The sequence below is a fragment of the Sphaeramia orbicularis genome, chromosome 24 (assembly GCF_902148855.1).
Source record: "Sphaeramia orbicularis chromosome 24, fSphaOr1.1, whole genome shotgun sequence".
Classification (NCBI taxonomy): Eukaryota; Metazoa; Chordata; class Actinopteri; order Kurtiformes; family Apogonidae; genus Sphaeramia; species Sphaeramia orbicularis.
This window is the reverse complement of record NC_043979.1, coordinates 26,627,108-26,649,322: the sequence shown is the minus strand read 5'-3', so window position 1 is coordinate 26,649,322 and position 22,215 is coordinate 26,627,108. Positions and strand designations below refer to the sequence as shown.

The window sequence follows — 22,215 nt, the reverse complement described above, 5'->3', positions numbered from 1 at the left end:
TAAAAGGGGTAAAGTATTTATATTTCATTTTAGTTTGTGTTATATTGTTCACGTTGTTTTTAGTTACTTTTAATTTCGTTATGATTTCATGTACAATATCAGAAAGCAGATAGTGAGAAAAGAAATCACTGTGAAAATGCACCTTCTCCTTCAGTTCTGTCCAAAGGATAGAGTGAATATTAAGATGGATCGTATTTTGTGCTGTTGTGGAGAAATGAAACCAAAATAAGGGTTCCATCATGTTTTACTGTTGGTCCCCTCCCACCACATACACAAATATACAGATATTATGTAAAACTTTTTTTTTTCCTCTTTGTTTCCACATGTAAACAGCATTGTAGGTCAATAAAACTGAGATTTTTAAAATGCTTTCCAAAGTGAGACTTTTTCAGGACTATTTCTGCATGCAAAATAAAGACGTGCTTGTTGTTGCTTTGTGTAATGAACATACTCACGAATTCTCAGATGTCGGTCATATATGAGTATGTCGGTGTACTACCTGCGGTAGATCACAGTCAGCAGTGATTTCATTGGACAAGTTAAGTTTATCACATCACTTGTAATTGCTGCTCATCTTCATGACAGAGCTCATCCAGTATTATCTGAGGGTCCACAGGTCAAAGTCCAGCACAAACCATGGTTTCTGTGAGCATTATTTTTGCATCCTACTGCACACACAGATATTTTGTAGGTTGTGTGGACAGAGTGTATTTCAAAAGATGTGTTACAGGTCAATAAATTACAAACCACCAGGGTAATGAAGAGCTTGTTTCCCAACGAAATCCAGTTTCTCAACCAACACACATAAGTGACTCTGCAACTTATCAACTCATATTACTAATTTACTCATTTTTGAGGCTGGAATATATAGCACATTTTTGCTGCAGACTGTGCAGTACAATAGACTCATATTTTGTCTTGTATTTCATCCAATATTTCTGCATTTTTTGCCATACGTTTCATACTGATGCACTTTCTCCTGCCCTTGTTTCATCGATGTGTGATGGAATTGTGGTTGACTGTGAGTTTTTCTGCTGCATATGTATGTTTTGTTGTATGTGTAAACCTCACTGATAGGGTACCCATAATTTTGTCAAAATCCAATGACAGTGGCTCCTTATCTTACCTTAAAACCTGTTTAGAAAAATATAATATATAAAGAATGGAGAGTAGTTGGTTATTATAGCTGTCAGTCACCCGTTGTACCTCCTCACACTGAAAAAATCTGGAGATTTATGTCATGACATGGGATAAAATTCTGTAAATAGAGTCAAGAAAAATTGCATTATTGACTATTTTCCAAGTCGGTTTACAATATACTGAAAGATTTTTATGGAAATTTTGCCCAATAACATGTAAAAACATGCCCACTGAAGCTTTACCTAAAGCATTTTTCACTACTAATCTTAAATTTGGATGTTAGTTTTGCTTTTATCATGTTTGTCCTCCATCAGTATAAAATGTGCATGACCTTGATGTAACATGGAAATCAGTGTAGTTGCCCTTAGTGACCAAGTAATACTAATACTTTCATTTTCAGCCATATTGCTGAAATTACTCTCAAACATATGTGTTTCCAAGACTGGCAGTTTTTTTTTTTTTTTTTTTTTTTTTTTACATTTAAAGGAATTATTAAAAATCAGGCAGTGGTTTCAGTGTTTGTAAAGCATTATTGAAAATTTGTAAGGATTTAAGTGATTATTCCTTACATAGCTGCATAAATATATTCATAATAAATCATGAATCCTTCCTTTAATGAGTGTAGGGTCTCTGAAGGGGGAGCAATGACATGTACCAGTGTCTGTCCTCTACCATGAACACACATGATGATTTTGCTGTTTTTGGTTTTTAATGACAGAATTTAGCTGGCCAACATTAGAATCTACTAAACTCTCCTTTTTATCCCACAGAGCTGCTTTTGGGGACACAATTTGTAACCGTCCGGAGAAAATGAAGACATGCCTGAGCTGGTCCAGGTCCAGTTCAGTCTAGTATGGGTATCAGTCACTGGGGTCCTGGCAGCGGAGGCAGTGGCTCATGTCTTCAGTGTAGAGCTCCACTTGGATGGTGACGCTGTGGAAGCCGAACTTGGTGTGGAGCAGGTCAGTGGCCTCCTGCAGCACAGACTGAGGGTCAGCACCTTCTTCTGCAATGAGGAACAGAAAACAACTCAGTGAGTCGGATTTACTTTCTTTACTTTTGGTCTGATTTCACACTGTGCTTTGCATTACTGATATTTGGGAAAGGTGTAGTGCAAATTCCAACAAATCACAAGCCTTAATTTTGCATGCAAGTGGAATGTTTTTGCTTGGATTTAGAAGTGGGAAATGCATATTACTATACTGAAATAAAGTTTTAGGGTATCTATGCTAGGGCTGCAGCTATCGATTCTTTCTGAAGTCGCATACCAAAAATTTCAGTGATTATTTGAGTAATCTGATTTTTTTTTTTTTTTTTTTGCATTTTTAAACAACAATACTACTGCAAGCATGCATGTACATAGTGTGTATATGACTTTGTACTCATATGCGTAAAAAGCACAGAAAGCCTTCAAAGTGCACTGCTGTTCAGTCACTCCATTTCACGTATAGATATTTTATTTTATTTATTTATTTTTTTTACAAAAGATCAAAATCTCCCTGCTGTTTTATTATTGTGAAACACACATTGCACAAACCCATGGATCAGTGCCTTCATCCTGATCCATTTGTACAATCCTCATTTATAAGATGTAAGTGGCCGACATGGTAGAGGTTGTTGACCAGTGGGTGAGATTACCTATGGCCAGGTGAACGGAGACCAGCGCCTGGCCTAGAGTCAGAGCCCACAGGTGCAGACAATGCATGGACTTCACAGCCTTTACAGACAACAGCACCTCCTTCACCGAGTTGAACTCTATTCCTTTAGGAGACCCTGAGGGAGACACATAAAGAGTCCCGTGAGATTTGTAGCTCACATACAAAGCTCAGTTTGATGCCAAGTCTTGTTGGCAGTTGTTTTAAAACTGAGGTGTGGCGTACACATCTAAAAACCTCTACTAGTGCTAAATTTTTCATTACATTTAACCTTTCCTAAGTGATTTAGAAGCATTTATTCTGATATTATCCTCTGCATTTTTCCCCCAGTGAAAATCAGTTTTTTTTCCAAAATCAAACTTACTAACAATGTAGATATTCATAAAAGTTAAGAATAAATTCATAAGAAAAAGTGAGTTTTTCAGCAAAATATATCACTAACTGAAAAATAAAAACAAGTGTCTACAACCACTGCCATATAATGTTTAAGTTATACTGTTTAAATAGATATTTGACCACATTTCTGAGTTTTACAGCAATAATGCTTAGAATTTAAATGTTAGTTTAGGAATATATTCAACATGAAACCACACCATGTAGCAACCAATTATGTAATACCTGCCAATAATGTAATAATTTTGGCAATTTTTAAATGTAACATAACCACTAATGTAATACCTGCTAATAATGTAATAAAGGTTTTGAGCCAATAACACTAAGGCATTTTGCTAACTACGTTATTGGCTTAGCATAAAAAAAATTTCTTTGAAAATATAATAACCACATCTGATAATGTACTAATACATAAATGTGACTGCTTTTCTTGGAAATAAAAGATGTTTTGCAGTTTCTGTGCAATTTGCTCATCAAAAGTATGTGTAGTTGATGACATAGTCGTCATATTTACTCAAACATAGACACTATGCAACTCTCTCTCTCCTTAATTATGTTTCAAACATTTTATTACATTGTTGGCAAGTTGTTATGTTATTGTCTGTCTTACATTTAAGATATTCAGAATTATTATGCTATTGACAGGTATTATGTTATTGGTTGCGATACACTACATATCAGTCCATTTACTAATCTCATATGAACAAAGCTATATCTAATGCATCTTCCAAAATGAATGTAAGAGCCATGACTAAAAATGTGTCTGTTTTGTAGCTAAATGTTCTTTTAAAAATGCCCCAGGGTGTTAAGTTCGGTCATCTTGAGTCAGGTTACTGATGTGTAAAACTACTTTTAGAATCTTCTGCAGGATGTGACCATCTGTGCTCTAACGTTAGAGCAGCCAGAACAGTAATGTGAAGATTTTTGTTTCAAGATAAGGAATAATAATTTCACCCAGGACACGTAAATACACCAGTAACATTGAAGAGGAAATATCGTGTGAGGCAACTAGCTAAAAAGACAGGAAACACTGCAAATAACTTCATAACGTGACAGCCTTAGCATGACTTAATGACCTTGTTGGATCGGGTTAAAAGTAAACAGCTTGATCATGGCTTCAGGCAAAGAATCAGCTGGCACATAAATGGTTTTCATGTCATATCTTAAAGTACACTCAAAAATACAGACAGGTGACAAATTAAAGGAAAAAAACCTGAATAAATGGAAACATAACAAATATAGATGCTACTTGACTACTTTTTTTCTTTAATTTTTCACTGTTTGTATATTTACAATGAGTTAATACTAAATACATGCTGAAAGCTGAAGTTAGGATGTGATTAGCTGTCATTATATTAGCTCAAAAAAAGCCTGTGTATCTAAAGAATGTATGAACTCACTACCAAACATGAGCATAAATACAAGAAACACTTCCCTTTTCTAATATAGGATGGGAAATCAGATTAACACACCTGGATTTCACACCTCCAATGTGTCCAATACTCTGATGTCTTCAGGCATGTATACCTGTTAATCTTATTCTTTTGGTTCTTTTACATCTGTAAATGTGTATTTGAAAAACTGTATCCTAGAATGGAAGTCATGTAGTCAGCAGAACAGAAGACATTTGCTATGTAAAGAAATCTGATAACAGACTAAAACATTCTAAACCAGGGTTTTTCCATTATCACGTTACTGAAGTACACGTAAATGCATCAAATCCGATTATTACAATTATCTTATTACTCACAGTTATGGTATTTTTAGGGTCATATAGAGGGGCTTAATGTCTGGTTTCACAAATGCTCTTCTGGATGAATTGGAAACTCCATATTACTGCATACTGATTAAAACATAATGTCAACAAAGCTTCTGTTGGTGTAATGTATAGGTGACCCAGTGCTTTTGTTCATATGGCGTCTATGTGAAAATGAACTTTAGCTGTTTCAAAGTCAGGAAACTCACAGGGATAACAATCTGATGGTCAGTTTCATTTGGATCATGTGACTAAATGATAAAGCACACTGAAGTGATACTGAACTTATCACACAAAGAGGCTGCATTTACCCACAGGCCAAACTTTCTCAGAAACAGTATCAGAGGCAGGATTGGCTGAATTCACCGGAATTTCTTCAATGTCCTTATCTCTAAACCCAGTAATCACATTTGGTTTAGAGATAAGTTTTAGCAGTTTTTTACGGTCTTTAGGATATGATTCAGAATATGTAAGACATTTAGCTGTTGAATACCTTCCATGAGTATCCTGAAGACGTCTCTGAGGATGGTGACGGTGGTGCAGAGGACAAAGACAGAAAACAGGAACGTGCAGATGGGGTCTGCAACTTTGTACTCAGGCTGAAAGACAAAAAAAGGTGCATGTTTAGAAATAAAATGGCTTCAAAGAGTGAGACAAGAAACATCAGATGGTGTTTCTGCAGTCATGACATATTTAGACGCTCAAGGCAATTTTAGACAAAAAGAACATCTTTGACTCTTCAATATGAACAAGAACAAGGATAAAAGTTAAACATGATGATAACAACATTAAACTGAAACATGAGAATTAATAAAAGCACTTATTTGTTTTGAATTGTCTCATAATTAGTGCTACATCTAGAAATAAACAAAAAATGATAGAAAATAAAATTAGGCTAATATGCTTTTTTTGACAAAGTATTGACTTTATTTTCAAAATTTTACATTTCTATTCTCATAATATTCTGACATTTTTGTAATAATATTCTGTCTGTAATCATGTTATTTTATGAACTTATTTTCATACTGTTCTGACTTTATGTCCTGACTATTCTGACTTTTCTCAAGAAATATTATGACTTTTTTCTTCTAATTTTATTATGTTCTCAATGTATCACAATTTTGTCCTCATAATAGGTAAATTTCTGATGATTTTCTTCACACTTTTATGCCTTTATTATAGTCATATTCTGACTTTTTTATTGTAATATCATGACTTTATACTTGATAATGATTTTGAGCATAAACAAGTGGAATGAAAACCAGGATGACCAGAGGAAGAACTCATATCCATCATTTACTCTAACTGACATCCCATTCTCACCCTAACATGAATGTGATCTATATCTGACCCGAAAGTAGATGATAATGGCCGCCACCATAACTCCGACACTCTGCAGCAGGTCGCCAACCACGTGGATGAAGGCTGCGCGGACGCTGGTGTTGCCATGGCCACTGAGAAGAGTGTGCGAGTGGCCATGAGAGACGGGACTCTGGCCGTTTTCGTCAATCTGGTGGTAGCCACTGCCGTGGGCGTGGAACGTGGTGGAGTGATGGAGGATGTAGGCCATGCTGCACACAGACAGAGGTACTGTTATTGTTGTGCATGCCTTGCTTAAGGGTTCACAGGTACAAATATAGTCCTACTGTAGATAATGAGGTTTTTGGGAATGATGTAGTTTTTTATGACAGACAGTAAAAGTGAGCTTGACCATTATTTATATCAAGTCCAGAAGTTATGAGATGCTATTTTTCAATCATTTTTTGCTTATTTCTTAAAATAATATTTTATTGTTTACATGATATAGCGTCAGGATAGTTGGATGGGGGTGGGAATTGTTATACTTGTGTGTCATTGTCATTATTGTCAACTATTTTTATTTCTTGCTTTTTATTCTTATTTCCTTCATTTTTTTCCATATATTTAGGTCTCTTATTGACACGTAAATGGGATTTTATATCACTAAAACTGAGGTTCTTATAGAAGAAACCTGTTTTGTTTAGTTGTTTTAACTTCCAAAATGACAATTTTTGAAAAAAAAATATGTGGACAGAGAAAATGAAGAGATTAGAAAATGGGACTATCACACCCCACTGTTTGCCTGCCTATCAAGTTATTAATTGTGATATCATAGTAATATAAAACTCTACTCTGGGTCCAAAAAGTCTATATTGGCTGAGTCTGTATGCAGTCTATATTATAAAAGCCAAGTAGCCTCTGTGTGCATGCGTGTATGTGTGTCTAGGGATTCACACAAAATTTGGAAAGAGCTGACTTCTGCAGTTTGACACACTGACACATTTTTGGTCAAGGAACAGACTAGTGAAAACGGCAAGTTATTTTGGGAGATATTAGTAATTTTGGAATGCAGTAGTCATGCAATCACATTGCTATACCCAGAACGCTTTGGTGGTGACTGCTGGACAAATGCGATACACCATGCATGAATACACAACAGCATAAAAACTACCACATCTAGAACCTGTGGATCCCCATGGGTCAATGTGCTGGTTTATTGTAAATTCTGTCTTAAGGCACCAATTAGAATTCATAGGGGCTAAATTAAAATATTTCATAGTTAGTGTGTTACCTACAGTAGATCATGGCTTAAATATTGTTTATGCTCTTTGTTGTTTTTAGCAGTGCATCGCTTCACTTTATGGTCAGATGTGTGTTGACCTGCATTTTTTATTTATCTTCAACTAAAATGGATGGGACACATAAAGGATAAACAACGAAGTGTGAAGATGTGAAACACCTCATTGTTTATCAGGGTAATCCACAAAGATCCAGCTGGCCAGATGCAGTGGGAATTAACATTAGTTAGCATATGTGGTAACGTAAAGTCATGCTGAAGTTTGTTGCTTTTCCTGCGTTTAAACCTTTAAGCTTTACTTATTGACTTCATTTTGTTCCTTTGCTCTTTATCATCACATGTAAAGTTGTAGAATGAAGAAATGTTTTATGGGCTCAGAGATATAGTACTGTACCAGAGTGAATACAGAGGAATGAACAGGATTGGACTACAAAGTAGGAAGTGATGTCACTCCTGAATAACCAGATTGGTGCTTTGTGTAATGCATCTATATACTGTATGTCTATGTCTGAAGCATCAGATATTGGTTGCATGGGGGTAGAAGTGAGTGCATCACCTGCAGTGGATCATGATGTGCTGGAGTTACTGCAAAATCTATATGATATAGTAAACTTCAGAACATGCCAAACTCTCGGAGTCCTCTATGTCCAATATGTCTGAAGGTTCATATTGTCCACAGTTTGAAGTCCAACACAAATGGACTGTCCTACTGTTTTCCTACTATTTTATTGTTTATTTGACATTGTGCAATTGTGCAGTCACACGATTACACCAGAGTTAGCTAATAGCTAATTTACTGTAGTCCCTGGGCAGGTAAACAGACAACAGTTAATACAGAATATAAAAACAAGACATTACATAAAACAGTTGACCAATGATTTTAGAAGGAAACATAGATACAAATACAACAATACAATATAAAGGTTTAAATACAATAACAATGTAGTCAAAAAAAATATAATCTGTACAAAACATAAATAGTGAATATAAATAGTATTAAAAGGCCCTACTGTAGTTATAGCAGCGTCTTTAAAAAGTGTATATAGTATGCAGTAAATTTTACATTCTAGTGTGTAGAGATATTTTGTGTAAAGAAGGTAGCATGGACATGGCATAAACTACATCTTAAATCCATCATAACATCCTGTACACTGATTTTTATGTCAAAGATGGGGTTGTTTTTTCATCAAAATTCCTTACACTTGTCCCTTCTGTGCCTCTTTTCTGCTCCTGTGCAAGAATACTGTTAGCTTAGATACAGTATGTCAGCTAACATCAGTAGATGCCCAACTCCAACACAAACTGTACAAAAGCGCAGACAAATTTTACATATTGAACCTTTAAGTACAAAAATTACAAGTACTCATAGTGCAGCACGATCATCTGTCAGTGTTTTAGTATATATATAATGTTTTTTGAAAGTTTTAATGTGTGTTTATTTTATTTATGGCTGTGGATGCTTAAGTCTGAGCTCATTTGGACTGTACTGTTGAGTTTAATCCACAATGCAGTTCTGTAAGATCGTCTGTTTGGGCATAAAACAATTTACACCTTAACCAAAATGGCTAAAATCTTCCATTTCAGCTGTAGGTGCAAAGTAAATAAGTTAGATCTAATGTTAACACATTGTTTATATCAGTTTTCTATCTCTAGATGTTATTCTGGTGTTTTCTATAAATATTGCTGTTGCTTTAATGTTGTGCATAAAACCCATTAGAGCTGTACTCACACAATATTGACAATGACTGCACAGCCAGAGGTGATTAACATTACATGGCCATCAATCTCATAGTCGTTGCGTACAATCCTCTCGATGGCTAAATAGACCAAAGCCCCTGTGACGATCCAGATGGACATGACTGAGATGAATGCCCCGAGGATCTCTGAGAAGAGAGCAGAGAAGCTAGTCTGAACCACTTTAATGTTTAATAAACACAGTACAGGGCAGCACACCGCCTTATAAATGAGAAGACATGGCATTACACGAAGAGGCTAAAGAAAGTAAGTTCAACCAAACCGCATGATTAATCAATCTAAATGAATTACTAGTATGAATATTTACAGTTAAAACTATCTAAAACTTTTCATGTTGGAGTTAGAATCAATTTGATACATATTGAATTTAAAACATTACATGTGGTTGAGGTCTCTTGTATTCGTGTATTGGAGTTTTGGAATCATATCTTTTTTTTATGACGCGCTGCTGCATTTGTGCTAGAATATGTTCTGTAACATGTTCATTTTTTTTACAAGGGAAAATAAATTAAACCTGTAAGAAGCTTAGGTGGACAAAGTTTGCATTCTTACAATTCAATTAGCCATTCCGCATTAACCCTTAAAGACCTCAAACTATTTTTCTGGTAACGTCTAATGATTTTTTTCCCCTCTACATTCAAGTGATTTATTACTATTTATTATAATATTTTCCTCTGCATTTTGCATTGTTCAGTGAAATGCAGGTATTTTTCTATATTTAAGTCACTGATCATGTACATATTTGTGAAAGCTCAGAGCAAATTCAAAAGTTATTAGATCAAAACAGAGAAAACTGAGGAAAATGGGAATTTTTCAGTAAAATAAATCATTAGCTGAACATAAAAACTCATCTACAACCACTGCCATTTATTAGACTGCATGTGTTTCGCTGGTGAATAAGTGTTGCAGAGGATGACAGTGTTTCCATGTTCACTACAGACCCCTGAACGTCCAAGTGGGTCATATCTGATGACCATGAAACCGTGAGAAATGGCATTTTCCCTGACTTTTTTTTTTCATGTATTGATTGGATTAGTGGTTCACCAGTTATTAAACATTTTAGATTAGTAGATGCATTTGGTCACTGGTGGCTGATTAGGTCTTTAACACTTTCAGTGCCATGGGCCGATTAAATCGGCTTTACGAAAACAACCTGTAAAGTGCCACGGGCCGATCCGATCAGCTTTGGAGAACACGCCATATTTGTGGACAAACCATCCACCCCCATTTCTTTCTCACGTTTCGATGACGTTCTTTCTGTGTCCCCCTTTTGAGACCAAGCAGACGGGAATTTGAGGTCACGCGACCGAATAATATTTTTATATCTTTTTAATGTTTCTTATTCTCCGGTGTTTCATCAGAGGGAGCCCTCCATGCCGGGGGGCGGCTGTGGACTCCGGGGGCTGTGGCGCCTTCTCTCACTGGGGTCCGCTCCTTTCTGGTGGGTGGGGGTCCCAGTTGGCCCTCTCCCACTAGTTGGGATGCGGGGCTGTGTTGCTGGTGCCTGGTCGCCGGGGTCGGCGGCTGCATCCTGGTGCGGATGGCACCCTGAGACAGCGCCTCCTAAATTGATGTTTTACTTTTACTTGTACATTTTTGTTCTGGTCTACCCGTGCTCAGTCAGTCTTCTTAAGTATGTGTGAGCTTTTGGGTTTGCATGTATATGTGTGTGTGTGTGTGTGTGTGTGTGTGTGTGCGGGTGAGTGGGTGGGTGTGGGTGGGGGGCGGTACTGATTTTTCAACTGATATGTAAAGCACTTTGTGCTACAGTTTTTAATGTATGAAAAGTGCTATATAAATAAAGATTATTATTATTATTATTATTATTATTATTATTATTATTATTATAAATTATGCAAATTACGATCAATAATGAATCGGCTGCGTCCGGTGCGTTTTGGATCTAATCAGCAATCGGTCGGATGTTACCGAGCGGTTTCCTGCAGGATTCTTCAAATATTATTAAAACGACGCGAAATACTGAAAAACGGCCAAATTCTGTGGCACTTTTAAGGCTTATTAGCCCCTTAACTGTCTGGCACTTAAAGAGTTAAGAGTTTATATATCTAAAAACAGACCTCTTTTTCATATTTTGTTGACTTGTACAATATTCAGTAATACTCAAATTTAGGATTTCAGGGATAAGTTATTCACTGTAATGGTCATTTTAATTTTTTTGATTAATTAGCTTTATTTTCTGTTTGTTTTTGTCTCCTTAGACTTACATGAATAGCAAACAGAATGTAAATTGTAGCAGAAGTGTTTATTTTATTGTGCATAAACACTTAAAAAACATAAATCTGTATGCGATGTCTTTAGGTCACAGACCTAACTTATTTCATAAGACGTATAAATTGTATAAATCCCTCCATCTTACCATGTATTCACCCACTCACAAGTACATGAGTTTTGTCCTGACCTGATCTGTGCCAGCCAAAGTTCATGGTTTTGGTGGGTGGTCTGGAGGAGATCCACAGGGAGAACAGGCTCACCATCATACTGCCAAAGTCTGTCAGGAGGTGGGCAGCATCAGTCATGATGGCCAGGCTGTGGGCCAGGTATCCTCCTGTAAGAAACCGCCAAACAAGAACCCCATATTCAGTCAGTCATTGAAAGAGGGAGCAATTCATTAGGTTATGCGCTGTGATGCGTATTTTTGAGGTACTCACTTCCCTGGAATATTTACTTTTTATCCATTTCTATAATTCTATATTTAATAACGTTATAGTAGTATTTTATCATTATGTATTAAACAACGTAGCACTTTATATTAGATTCTTGTCCCAAGCCGAATGCAATGAAATTTTGTTGCGTATACACTTTGTGCATACCTGAATGACAATAAAGTTTGTCTAAGTTTAAGTCTGCTTTTATTCCACAACCTATTTAGGATCAAAGTTTTGAAGATCTCCCATGGTAGTAAGGTAAAGTAACACCACAGGGCCCTTGACCAAAGCATTAGAAAGTGACCAGATGGCATGAGAACCTTTAAGAAATAACTTTTAGAGTCAAAGAAGGTGACAAAGTAATAAAAGCTGGAAGCACTGTTGTTTTCAGCACTGGACACATTTAAATGAAAAGAATGGAGTTTGATGCTGAAATTAGTGTTTCTTCTCCATAAATGAGTTTGATTATGAGGTTTATAATGGTATAAAGTTATATGATGTTATTATCTTTCCTAAGTGGCTGTTTGTTGATCCACAGTACAGACTAAACTGTGACAGTTCTGACCTTGTGTGGATGATTCCAAACAGATCTTTAGTGCAGCTATTGACAACACAACCCCTACAGAAAATAGAGGTGATTTGTGGCTTCACTGTAGCTGTTTTCTGTCTAAAATCAGAGCTAAGCTAACAGAGCTATAATGTAAACTATCAGCTGATGCAGCACATAAAGATTATAAGACACTGTTATTTTGACCAACTAAAATAACCTGCTATGAGGTTTTAATTAAAGAAGAAAACTTGATACCATAATACAGATGGGAGTAAACAACCACGGTCAAAGTCAAGTTTATTTATATAGCACATTTAAAACAATGCAAAGTGCCCAAAGTGCTGTTCAAAGTTGTCGATAAAAATATAAGATATGCTAAAACTAGTAAAAATAAGAAGAAATATAAGATATACTAAAACTGATTAAAAAAAAACAACAGATACACAATAATATAGCATCTAAAGCATCTAAAGCAATGAGCTTTATACTTTACTCATTGAGTGATACAGTCTATGGATACATGGAGTTGGTCATTGGTGGTTTTGGTAGTTCTGAGTGTGTTCTGGTACATGAGTTCCCCCTTCTGTTGAGAGTTTAGAATGTCAGTATTAAATAGAACCTCTTTAAGCAATGTGTAGTCTACTCAACCTTTTGTCTGATTTTTTTTTTTTTTTTTGGTTGAAACTTCCCACATTCTTTCCTTTAAATAAATTTTCACCAAAAATCTAATAAAATCCAACTAGTGAGTGTACATTAACTTCAGTAGTTGAGCTACAATCAGTTGATACTACTTATTTAAATAGCAATTTTGATTCAGGATTTTTACTTGTATTAGAGTCATTTTAAAATTGCTGCATTGGTACTTTTACTAAAGGATCAGAATACTTCTTCCACTATTTGTTTTACTTCTTTCGTCTGTTTCAGTCTGTTTTATTTCTTTACCTCAGTCTGTGTTTTTATTATGATAATAACTCCTTTAGATATACAAGATCTTTACAGACATCCATCACTGTGGATTTGTCAAATATGTAAAAGTGAGAATATTTTTTTTTGGCTGAACATTAAGAAAAACCCAGAGAAGACAGTATGATCAAAGGTCAACATGTGATTGCACATGTGACAAAATTATATAAATATTTAGATATAAAAAAAAAAACCCTTACTTGATATTCATCTCATTACAGGAAGAAGAGGCGGCTGAATTTTTCCACTGGACTAACTCTGATGTACGCTGTTCAGACAGTTATCAGTGTCAGAGTAAAGACGGAGACGTGCAATGGCTGAATTCGGGAGGATTAAACTGTTCTTAACTGTGATACTTCACTTTACAGGTAAGTAAATAAACACAAGAATAACAAAGGTCAATTTCATTTATGTTACCAGTAGAAAGAAAAACACAGCTAATTTTTTTTTTCTTTTTGCTTGTACCTTCTTTCGTGTGCGTGCATGTGTGCGTGCATGTGGTTGCTTGCTCGCTTGGTTGCTCGGTTAGTGAGTTAGTTAATTGTTTGGTTATTTATCTCCAATTTTGTGCAAAGGAAGCAAATAAATGTTCATTTGAAAAAACGTGATGTAGCCGTTTTAAGGTATTGATCACACATTCAGTTGTACAGATTTATGAAACGACATGAGATCTGGGAAACCATGTAATATATCATGATCGTCTTTGTCTTCTGCTATTTTGCCTCTTTTCCATCTATGCCATGCAATTTATCACCATTTTCTTTCCAGAGCAGAACTAGAAAATCATTTGATATTTTTCCAGGAAACCGCCCCATTCTATTGGCAAAGTCAGTGAAACCAAGCAGTAGCCAAACAAGCAGTGACAAAAAAAACACCTTTAGATTTGGGTTCCAGGCTCAACTACTGCAATGCCCTGCTCATTGCGGTCCCAGAAAAAATCTCTTAAGAAACTGCAGTTCATTCAAAACATTGCTGCCCAAATCTTGATGAGAATTCATTAACAGGAACATATCACACAGTCTCCATAAACTTGAGTGGCTCCCCATCTCTTCCAGAATCCACAAGATCTCTCATCACCCACGAGGGTAGTCATGGCAACGCTCCCTTTATTATTGTTAGTAGTAGTAGTAGTAGGAGTAGGAGTAGGTAAGGTTGAACTTTATAATTGCATTATTTACACCAGTGTTTTTCAACCTTGGGGTCGGGATCCCACGTGGGGTCACCTGGAATTCAAATGGGGTCACCTGAAACTTCTAGTAATTGATAAAAATTTTTTAAAAAAAAACAACAACTTACTAATAAAAAATATATGGTGAGTTGACAGAGACAATCCCAATCCTTACAAGACAAACTGTGAAGCTGAAACTGAAGCACTGTGGTACTGTTTATCTTTCAAATGTTCATTGTGTTCAGTTTCAGATGCTGCAGCTCTTTCATAATTCATAGTTTGAGTTCGTTCGTTCAGTATTAATTGTCAGCCTTGTTAATCCAAGCTGGACTGACTGTACATATCCTGACCAAGGAAAATCAAATTCTCACTTTGTGCAGTAATCTACACCTGGCTTTACTGCCCCCGTCCATAACAATATACATTATGTAGACTAAACGTCGTCTAAAATTAATATTTATTTTGAACATAATATAGCAAACTATTACATGATCAAAAACAAATTAATTTTAGCAAAAAAATGTCTCCGTTTTGAATGTCTGGGGTCGCCAGAAATTTGTGATGTTAAAATGGGGTCACGAGCCAAAAAAGGTTGGGAACCACTGATTTACACAAAAATCATAATCATGGGTTCAGTTACAGGCAATTAATGTAGTTCAACAATTTAATGCTTTAATTCCTCTTTCTACAAAAGGATTCCTTTCAAATATCTTGTTCAGATCTTTAGAGTCTTGGTGTGTTGCAGGGCCACGTCCTCTAACATTGTGTTGTTTGTCATCTTCTCTGTAGCAGTAAATGGAAATCCATACAGCCACACCGTCAAAGCTGGAGATGAAGTGACTTTGATCTGTACATATAAAACGTATCGTCCAGAGAAATGTGAGGATATTAGCTGGCTCTACCGTCCCTCTGACTCTGTGACACTCATTGGAAATGGAGAGATTCATGAAAATGTCAAATCTAAATCAAAACGGCTGAGTCTTTCAGCGAACTGTTCTCTGGTTATAAGTGAGGTCACAGCTGAGGACGCCGGTGTTTACCAATGTCAAGAGGACAAAAGAAGGATGTCACTTGGGCTGTTGCTGTCTGTTGTTACCTGTGAGTATTTACCCTTCTTTAAAAAATAAACACTAAAGCATGAACACAATTATGAGTGTGAAGGTAATTTTACTCTTGTTGTTTTGCGTAGTCAGTGAATCTGTAGGCGCCTACTGGGTGAGATTCAGCTGCTCTTTCAGACCATTTGGAGAGTGCACACACACAGTCAAGTGGCTGATAACAGGAAATCACACGGCATCAGTATGGAACTCAGACTGCTCCTCCAGTGTTACCTTCAGTCAACTTGATCTTCCATTTGAAACGCTCTTGAAGTGTGTGGTAACGGCGAAAAATGGAGAAGTGCACATGTTTCCCCTGAGCCGTCAGTCTCCACGTAAGAATATGATAAGCTATAAACTAGAATCCCTACATCTGATTGCTTACATGTGAAACACCTCATAAGAGTCTTCTTGTTTAACAGGGTAATCCACAAAGATCCAGTTTGAAACATTCAGTGGGAATTAGCATTAGTTAGCTAATGTGCTAACCTAACACTTAAGTCTGAAACATCAAACATTGGTTGTATAGGTGTATATGTGAGTAGATCATGGTTAAACACCAACACATTAAGGCAGTGTTTTCAAACCTTGGGGTCACCTGGAATTCAAATATGGTCAGCTGAAATTTCTAGTAATTGATAAAAATAACAACTTACTATTAAAAATATACGGTGAGTTGCGAGAGACAATCACAACACATAAAAGACATGACATACTCTGAAGCTGAAACTGAGGCACTGTGGTACTGTTTATCTTTCAAATGTTCATTGTGGATGGTTTAAGATTCTGCAGCTCGTTTATAGTTTGAGTTATTGTTTGTTCAGTATTAATTGTCAGCCTTGTAAATACAAGCTGGACTGACTGTACATATCCTGACCAAGGAAAATCAAATTCTTACTTTGTGCAATAATCTCAACCTGGCTTTTCTGCCTCCATCCATAATAATATATATTACATAGACTAAATGTGTATCTAAAAGTAATGTTTATTTGCACCATTGTATAGCAAACTATTACATGATCAAAAACAAATTAATGTTAGCAAAAAAAAAAAAAAAACAGCCTTTGTTTTGAATGTTTTGGGTCGCCAGAAATTTGTGATGTTGAAATGGGGTCACAAGCCAAAAAAAGGTTGGGAACCACTGCATTAAGGAGACAGACACATGGACTGGAGTTACTGCAAAATCTATGTAATATACAGTAGCTCAACTTCATGACATTTTCAATGGTGGAAAAAAAGTTTTTGGACACCCCATGTATTTATTATATATTACATTAAGAACCAGTTTTTAGTCATTGAACTTTGCCAAGTATTCCATTCTCCAAACCCACACATTCCCTTCTGCACGTGCTCTGTTCCATCAAGGTCAAAACTGGATGTTTCAGCAACATAATGAAACACATCCAGGGCATGACATGGTGAAACTCCCACCAATTTAGTTTTGTTATTTTTTTCTAGTTAACAATGAACAAAACAATATATAATTTACATTTGTTTGTGTCTGTTTGATGCAGAACACCTCAAATATTTCATGATAATATTTGAGATTGTGTAAAATTTTAAGGGTGTCTGAAATGCCACAAACTTTTTTTCACTATTATGTATTGTACCGGAAAGAGCCAAGAGCTAATTGTTATCTGTAGTCCCTGGACATGGACCAAGATCACCTTATCATCATCGTCTTTAATACTAGTTTCCAAACAGGAAACACATCATTGCAATCATCCATCCATTCATTTTCCAAACCACTTATTCTTCAAGAGGGTGTGTCACCACTTCATCACAGGACTGACCTATACAGACAACAACCATTCGCTCTTACATTCACACCCACAACCAATATACCTACTGAGGTTTACCATTGCAATCCATGAAATCAAACATTTCATCAATAAACCACATTTTTAGCAGACACTCAGTACTACAGCAGACCACGTTCATAGTCTGAGTTCAGTGACCATGTACCTGAGCATCCTGTAACCCTTTAACAACAGCAATCTCTGCGGCGCTGTATTTTGCACTTTACAGCACTCAAATTACTGTAACTCCTGGACCCTTTGCACTATCCACAAAATTCAAATGGCATCGGAAAGCTAAGATCCTGAGCTTTCTGACACTATATCACACTATACAGCAGCAGTGTGGGACTCTATTATAAGTAGAAAGGAACTGTTTCAGAGACTTCCACACAGGCTAAAAAATGCCAGGAAATAACAAACCATATGAAACCATAATATGGATACTGAATGTTCAAGACCCAAAAGCATGTTTGAGCAGATGTAAAATAGTTGAAAGTTTATTTCTGCAATCTCGAAAAGTGTTGTTATGGACATTTACAGTTGTTTCTGATAATAGATATGCTAAAAACTTCTTTTTTTTTTTTTTTTTTTTTTCCATTCTGACTAAAACACACTGTTGTAAGCATTTATTATTTAGAATAATGATAATTAATGGCCAGATATTGACAGTTAAATTCTTCCTGACAACAAAGGTGTAAAAGAAGACATTTTCTGACACTTTTATTGCATAGAAAACATGAGGACACCTAGGCAGCCTGTTCTAATGGCAGTCTTAAAAGGGTTAAAAAGTACTACATTCACCAGTGCTCAGAGCTAAATAATGTCATTTTCCTGCAGCCCTGACTGAAAATGAGTTTGCCCAAATTTAACACAGCAGTCTTCTTTGGTGGAGTCTCATGTCGACCTGGATCCAACTGTACTGCATGTTGTCACAAACTAAAGCTACGTTCAGACTGCAGGCAAATCTGATCCAAATCAGATTTTTTTGCCCATATGTGACTTGTATTCGATCTGTTAAAACCATTTGAACAGCACAAATCCGACCCAGGCCACTTTCACATGAGGTCCTAAATCCCAAAACGTAACTGATATTTTGCATATTTTGCAACTTCAGTCTGAACGGCCAGGTCGCATTTACCTGACCTTTACGTCATTAAAATGCGACAAACGTCACAAATCTGCGTCCCAGGAGGAGGTGTGATGGGAAAAACATATTTACTTCCATAAACACAGTACGGGCCTGCGTGGTCACGTATTACGTCAGGACCTCTTTTGCGCACGCGGCTCACTTCAGGGTTACATTCAGTTCATACTCAAAAGTGATATAAGTCACATTTAGTGTGTAATATGAACGAGCACATAAAAAATTTGGATTTCACCAAAAAATTCAAATTGTGCATTAAGACCTGCTGTCTGAACATAGCCTAAGAAGTATATGTAGAGGTTTTATATGTAGTACTCTCACTTTTTACATAAGGTATGTTTTATCACGAGTATATCACTGCTAGGATCTATCTTCTCTTGCAACAGACTGTAGCACTGTCCCTAAGACATGTTTATGTAACTTTGTATGTCTACTAAAACTGTTAAATATGAAACATTTTCTTACTAAAGACTTTTAGTTGTTTTCATCCACAACAGCTGTTCCCACAACACAAGGTAATGGCAAAGCATTTGTATGAGTCCTTCTCTTGAATCACATTGATTACATTTTAGAGTACACTAATATTCTACCATAATTCAACCATAATTCACAGTTTTACAGTGTTCTGGATTGACACGTTTCATGTCAGTAGTATAGTAGTCAGTAGTTCTGCTTAGATATTCCAGATTAGGTGTGTTTCTAAATGGAGGATTTTCCGACTCAGACACGTGGGATATAACAATATTATTCCTGTTTTATCAGGATTCTTTGAAAATGTACGTAGCACATTTGGAAGCTGTAGTAAACACAAAGATCCTTTCTGGTAGAGATGGATGATTCCAAAGACGTATCCTCAGTTCTACACACCTGCTGTCAAACATTACAACAGAGGATATCGACAGATTTATAGATATGAGCAAATATCAGAAAACCTTTTTTCTAGAAGATGTTTTATGCAACATAAGAGGGAGGCTGTGGAAAACACTGAAAAAACATATTTCATGGGGTATGCACAGCAACATATAAACAGGAATATTATTATTTTCATTGGTCATGTAAACCACTTATTTGGAGTATTGTCCTTTTCTGAATTTTGAAATACAGGAATATTAGTGTGCATGTAAATGTAGTCACTGACACATAATTTGTGCAGATTTTTTAGTTTTATCTGGAATTATTTTTATTTTTCACAGTCGTGCTCCTGAATTAAATCAAATTCTGCCAGAAATAAATGTTTTCACAATATAGTTATGCATCATGTTTTGATGTGAAAGTTATGTTATCATTTGCTTTAGTATATTACAGCAATTTATAAACTATTATTTTTACACTATCAAACGGCTTCACCAGTGTTTCTTTCTGAACTGGATCTGATCCCCCATTTGTAACCCAACACTAGAAAACTGTAAACTAAAACCACCACATTTGATTATAGGGGACAATAATGTTCATTCTTACTTTATATGGCTACTAAAGGTGTTAAATGTAGGGCTTTTCTTACTTAAGAGTATCTTTGGTGTTTTTGATTTATCCAGGTGAGAATACAACAACAGCAGCACCCACCATACAAGGTAATGACTCAACAGTTTTACGATTTTTTTGTCTTGAATTTTGGAGAAACGTACATATCATTTGTGCTTTACGTATATTAACTGGTTTTAATTTTATTTTTGGTTACACCTGCCAAAAAAATTAAAATTTTTAAGTCTATTCCTGTGTTATAACAAGAAAAGTTTCTTGCTATAATAAGATTTTTAATGTAAAAATTAGATCCTCTCTGATTATTATGGCCACTTTGAGGTGAACCTTACTGGCAATGGGTGTACCTAATAAAGTGGCCGGTGAGTGTATATGTGACTGCATTTGCTCATCTGCTTCAAGGTTTGACATGTGCATTCAGAGGTTTTTTTGTGCATACCTCATTTGTAACCAGTGGGTATTTGATTCACTGTTGTCTTTCTATCAGCTCAAACCAGTCTGTCCGTTCTCCTCTGATCTCTGGCGTTTCAGAGATCTGCCACTTGCTGAAAATTTTCACTTTCTCAGACCAATCTCTAGGAATGTTAGTGCTGGATATGCATGAAAATTCTAGTAGATCAGGAGTTGTGAAATGCTCAGACCAGCCTGTTTGGCATCAACATCCATTTTCAAAGTCACTTAAATCCTTCTTCTCCATTCTGGTGCTCATATTAAACTTCAGCAGATCGTCTCCATATCTACATGCTGACTGTTAGATATTTGTGTTAACGCACAAAGACTTAGAGGTATTTTTCTGGTGACTTTCAGATGAATTTTTCACTACATCTAACCTGTCTTACGTTATTTATCACCATTCATCATAATATTACCCTCTGCATCTGGCATTTTTCAATGAATATCAGGTATTTTCCTATATTCAATTCACTGGCCATATAGGTGATTATAAATGAAGCACAAATCATTTTTTTTCCCAACAAATTATGAGTTACTGAACATAAAATCAAGCATCTAGAACCGCTGTCATTTGTCAAACTATGTTGTACTGGGGAGTCAGTGTTGCAGACGTTGTTCATTAGTGAGCCTCGAAGGATCCAAAAAAGGCATGTGATGCCAATGACAAGCTGAAAAATTGCATTGGTCCTGAATCAGCAGACCCCAGTCTCCTACATCTCCTGAAAACTAACAAATCTGCCAAAAATACACATAAAATACATTATATTTAAAGCTAATGATCAGATTTTTGTGACTTCTGTGTTGTTTTTCTGTTTTACAGCATGTACAGAAGCAGCTCATCCTCTCCACTTGGTCATGTTGGTCGTGCGTGTTGTTGAATTCGTCCTCATTTCTGTGATTACTGCTCTTCTCATCAGAGCTTTAGGTGGGAATATGAAAACTTTTTGGATCACATGACCATGAACATTAAGCTTAGATCTGAACTGATTGATGAATCTGATTTACTTGCAGGGAACCAGAGACAAACTAATGCCAACGCTGTAAGACGAACATAAACACAATAATCACACATAATGTACTTTTAGTGTTTGTACAGGACTTTTAAACATTCAGCTACAGAGACGTCAGTCACTTATGGTTCATTTGAAGCACTAAATATTGTTGTTTAACAGGTCTGTAGGGATGAAGATGAAGACGATGTTGCAGTGAGGTATGAAAATGTCAGAGAACCTTCTGTCTCTGACGTTGATGATCGATAACTTCAATATCAGCTGAGAAATGACATCACCAATGACTATAGTTGGAATTATCTCAGATTTTCAGATCCTTATGATTAAAACTCCATAACTTTAATTTGTGTATGTAAATAGTTTAGCAGGACTTAGTAGTCATTTGCCACTTGCCATATCAACTGTTAATCTTTGTGATTATGAATCGCTAACTTTCTGTTTATTTTTGTGTATGTTTGGGTTTTATTTTTGTTGTATTCTTTCATCAGAATAAAATTTTTAATCCAGCAGACATTCTAGTTTTCCATTTTACAGTATTCTGAATTAATATCATTGGGTTTTAGGCTATAGATTTGATACTGAACGAGAACA

The 22,215-nt window shown here is 36.0% G+C and overlaps 2 protein-coding genes across 2 annotated transcripts in view; one reads left to right on the top strand and one right to left on the bottom strand.

Moving 5' to 3' along the window:
• Positions 1-1,071: 1,071 nt before the first annotated feature.
• Positions 1,072-22,215, bottom strand: part of slc30a2 (solute carrier family 30 member 2) — a 37,004-nt gene continuing 15,860 nt past the window's right edge. The window contains exons 3-8 of the mRNA XM_030127899.1: positions 11,715-11,861; positions 9,270-9,423; positions 6,296-6,515; positions 5,438-5,543; positions 2,779-2,913; positions 1,072-2,146 (exon numbers count right to left, since the gene is read on the bottom strand). Of these exons, the coding sequence (XP_029983759.1) occupies positions 2,001-2,146; positions 2,779-2,913; positions 5,438-5,543; positions 6,296-6,515; positions 9,270-9,423; positions 11,715-11,861 (908 nt within the window). The 3' untranslated portion in view covers positions 1,072-2,000. The remainder of the gene's footprint in view (positions 2,147-2,778; positions 2,914-5,437; positions 5,544-6,295; positions 6,516-9,269; positions 9,424-11,714; positions 11,862-22,215) is intronic.
• LOC115414665 (uncharacterized) lies at positions 6,395-22,090 on the top strand. Its single transcript, XM_030127902.1, has 7 exons — positions 6,395-6,531; positions 13,696-13,842; positions 15,432-15,740; positions 15,832-16,074; positions 20,218-20,253; positions 21,435-21,539; positions 21,626-22,090. Exons 2-7 carry the CDS (start codon positions 13,788-13,790, stop codon positions 21,667-21,669), a joined length of 792 nt encoding a protein of 263 aa, XP_029983762.1. The 5' UTR covers positions 6,395-6,531; positions 13,696-13,787; the 3' UTR covers positions 21,670-22,090.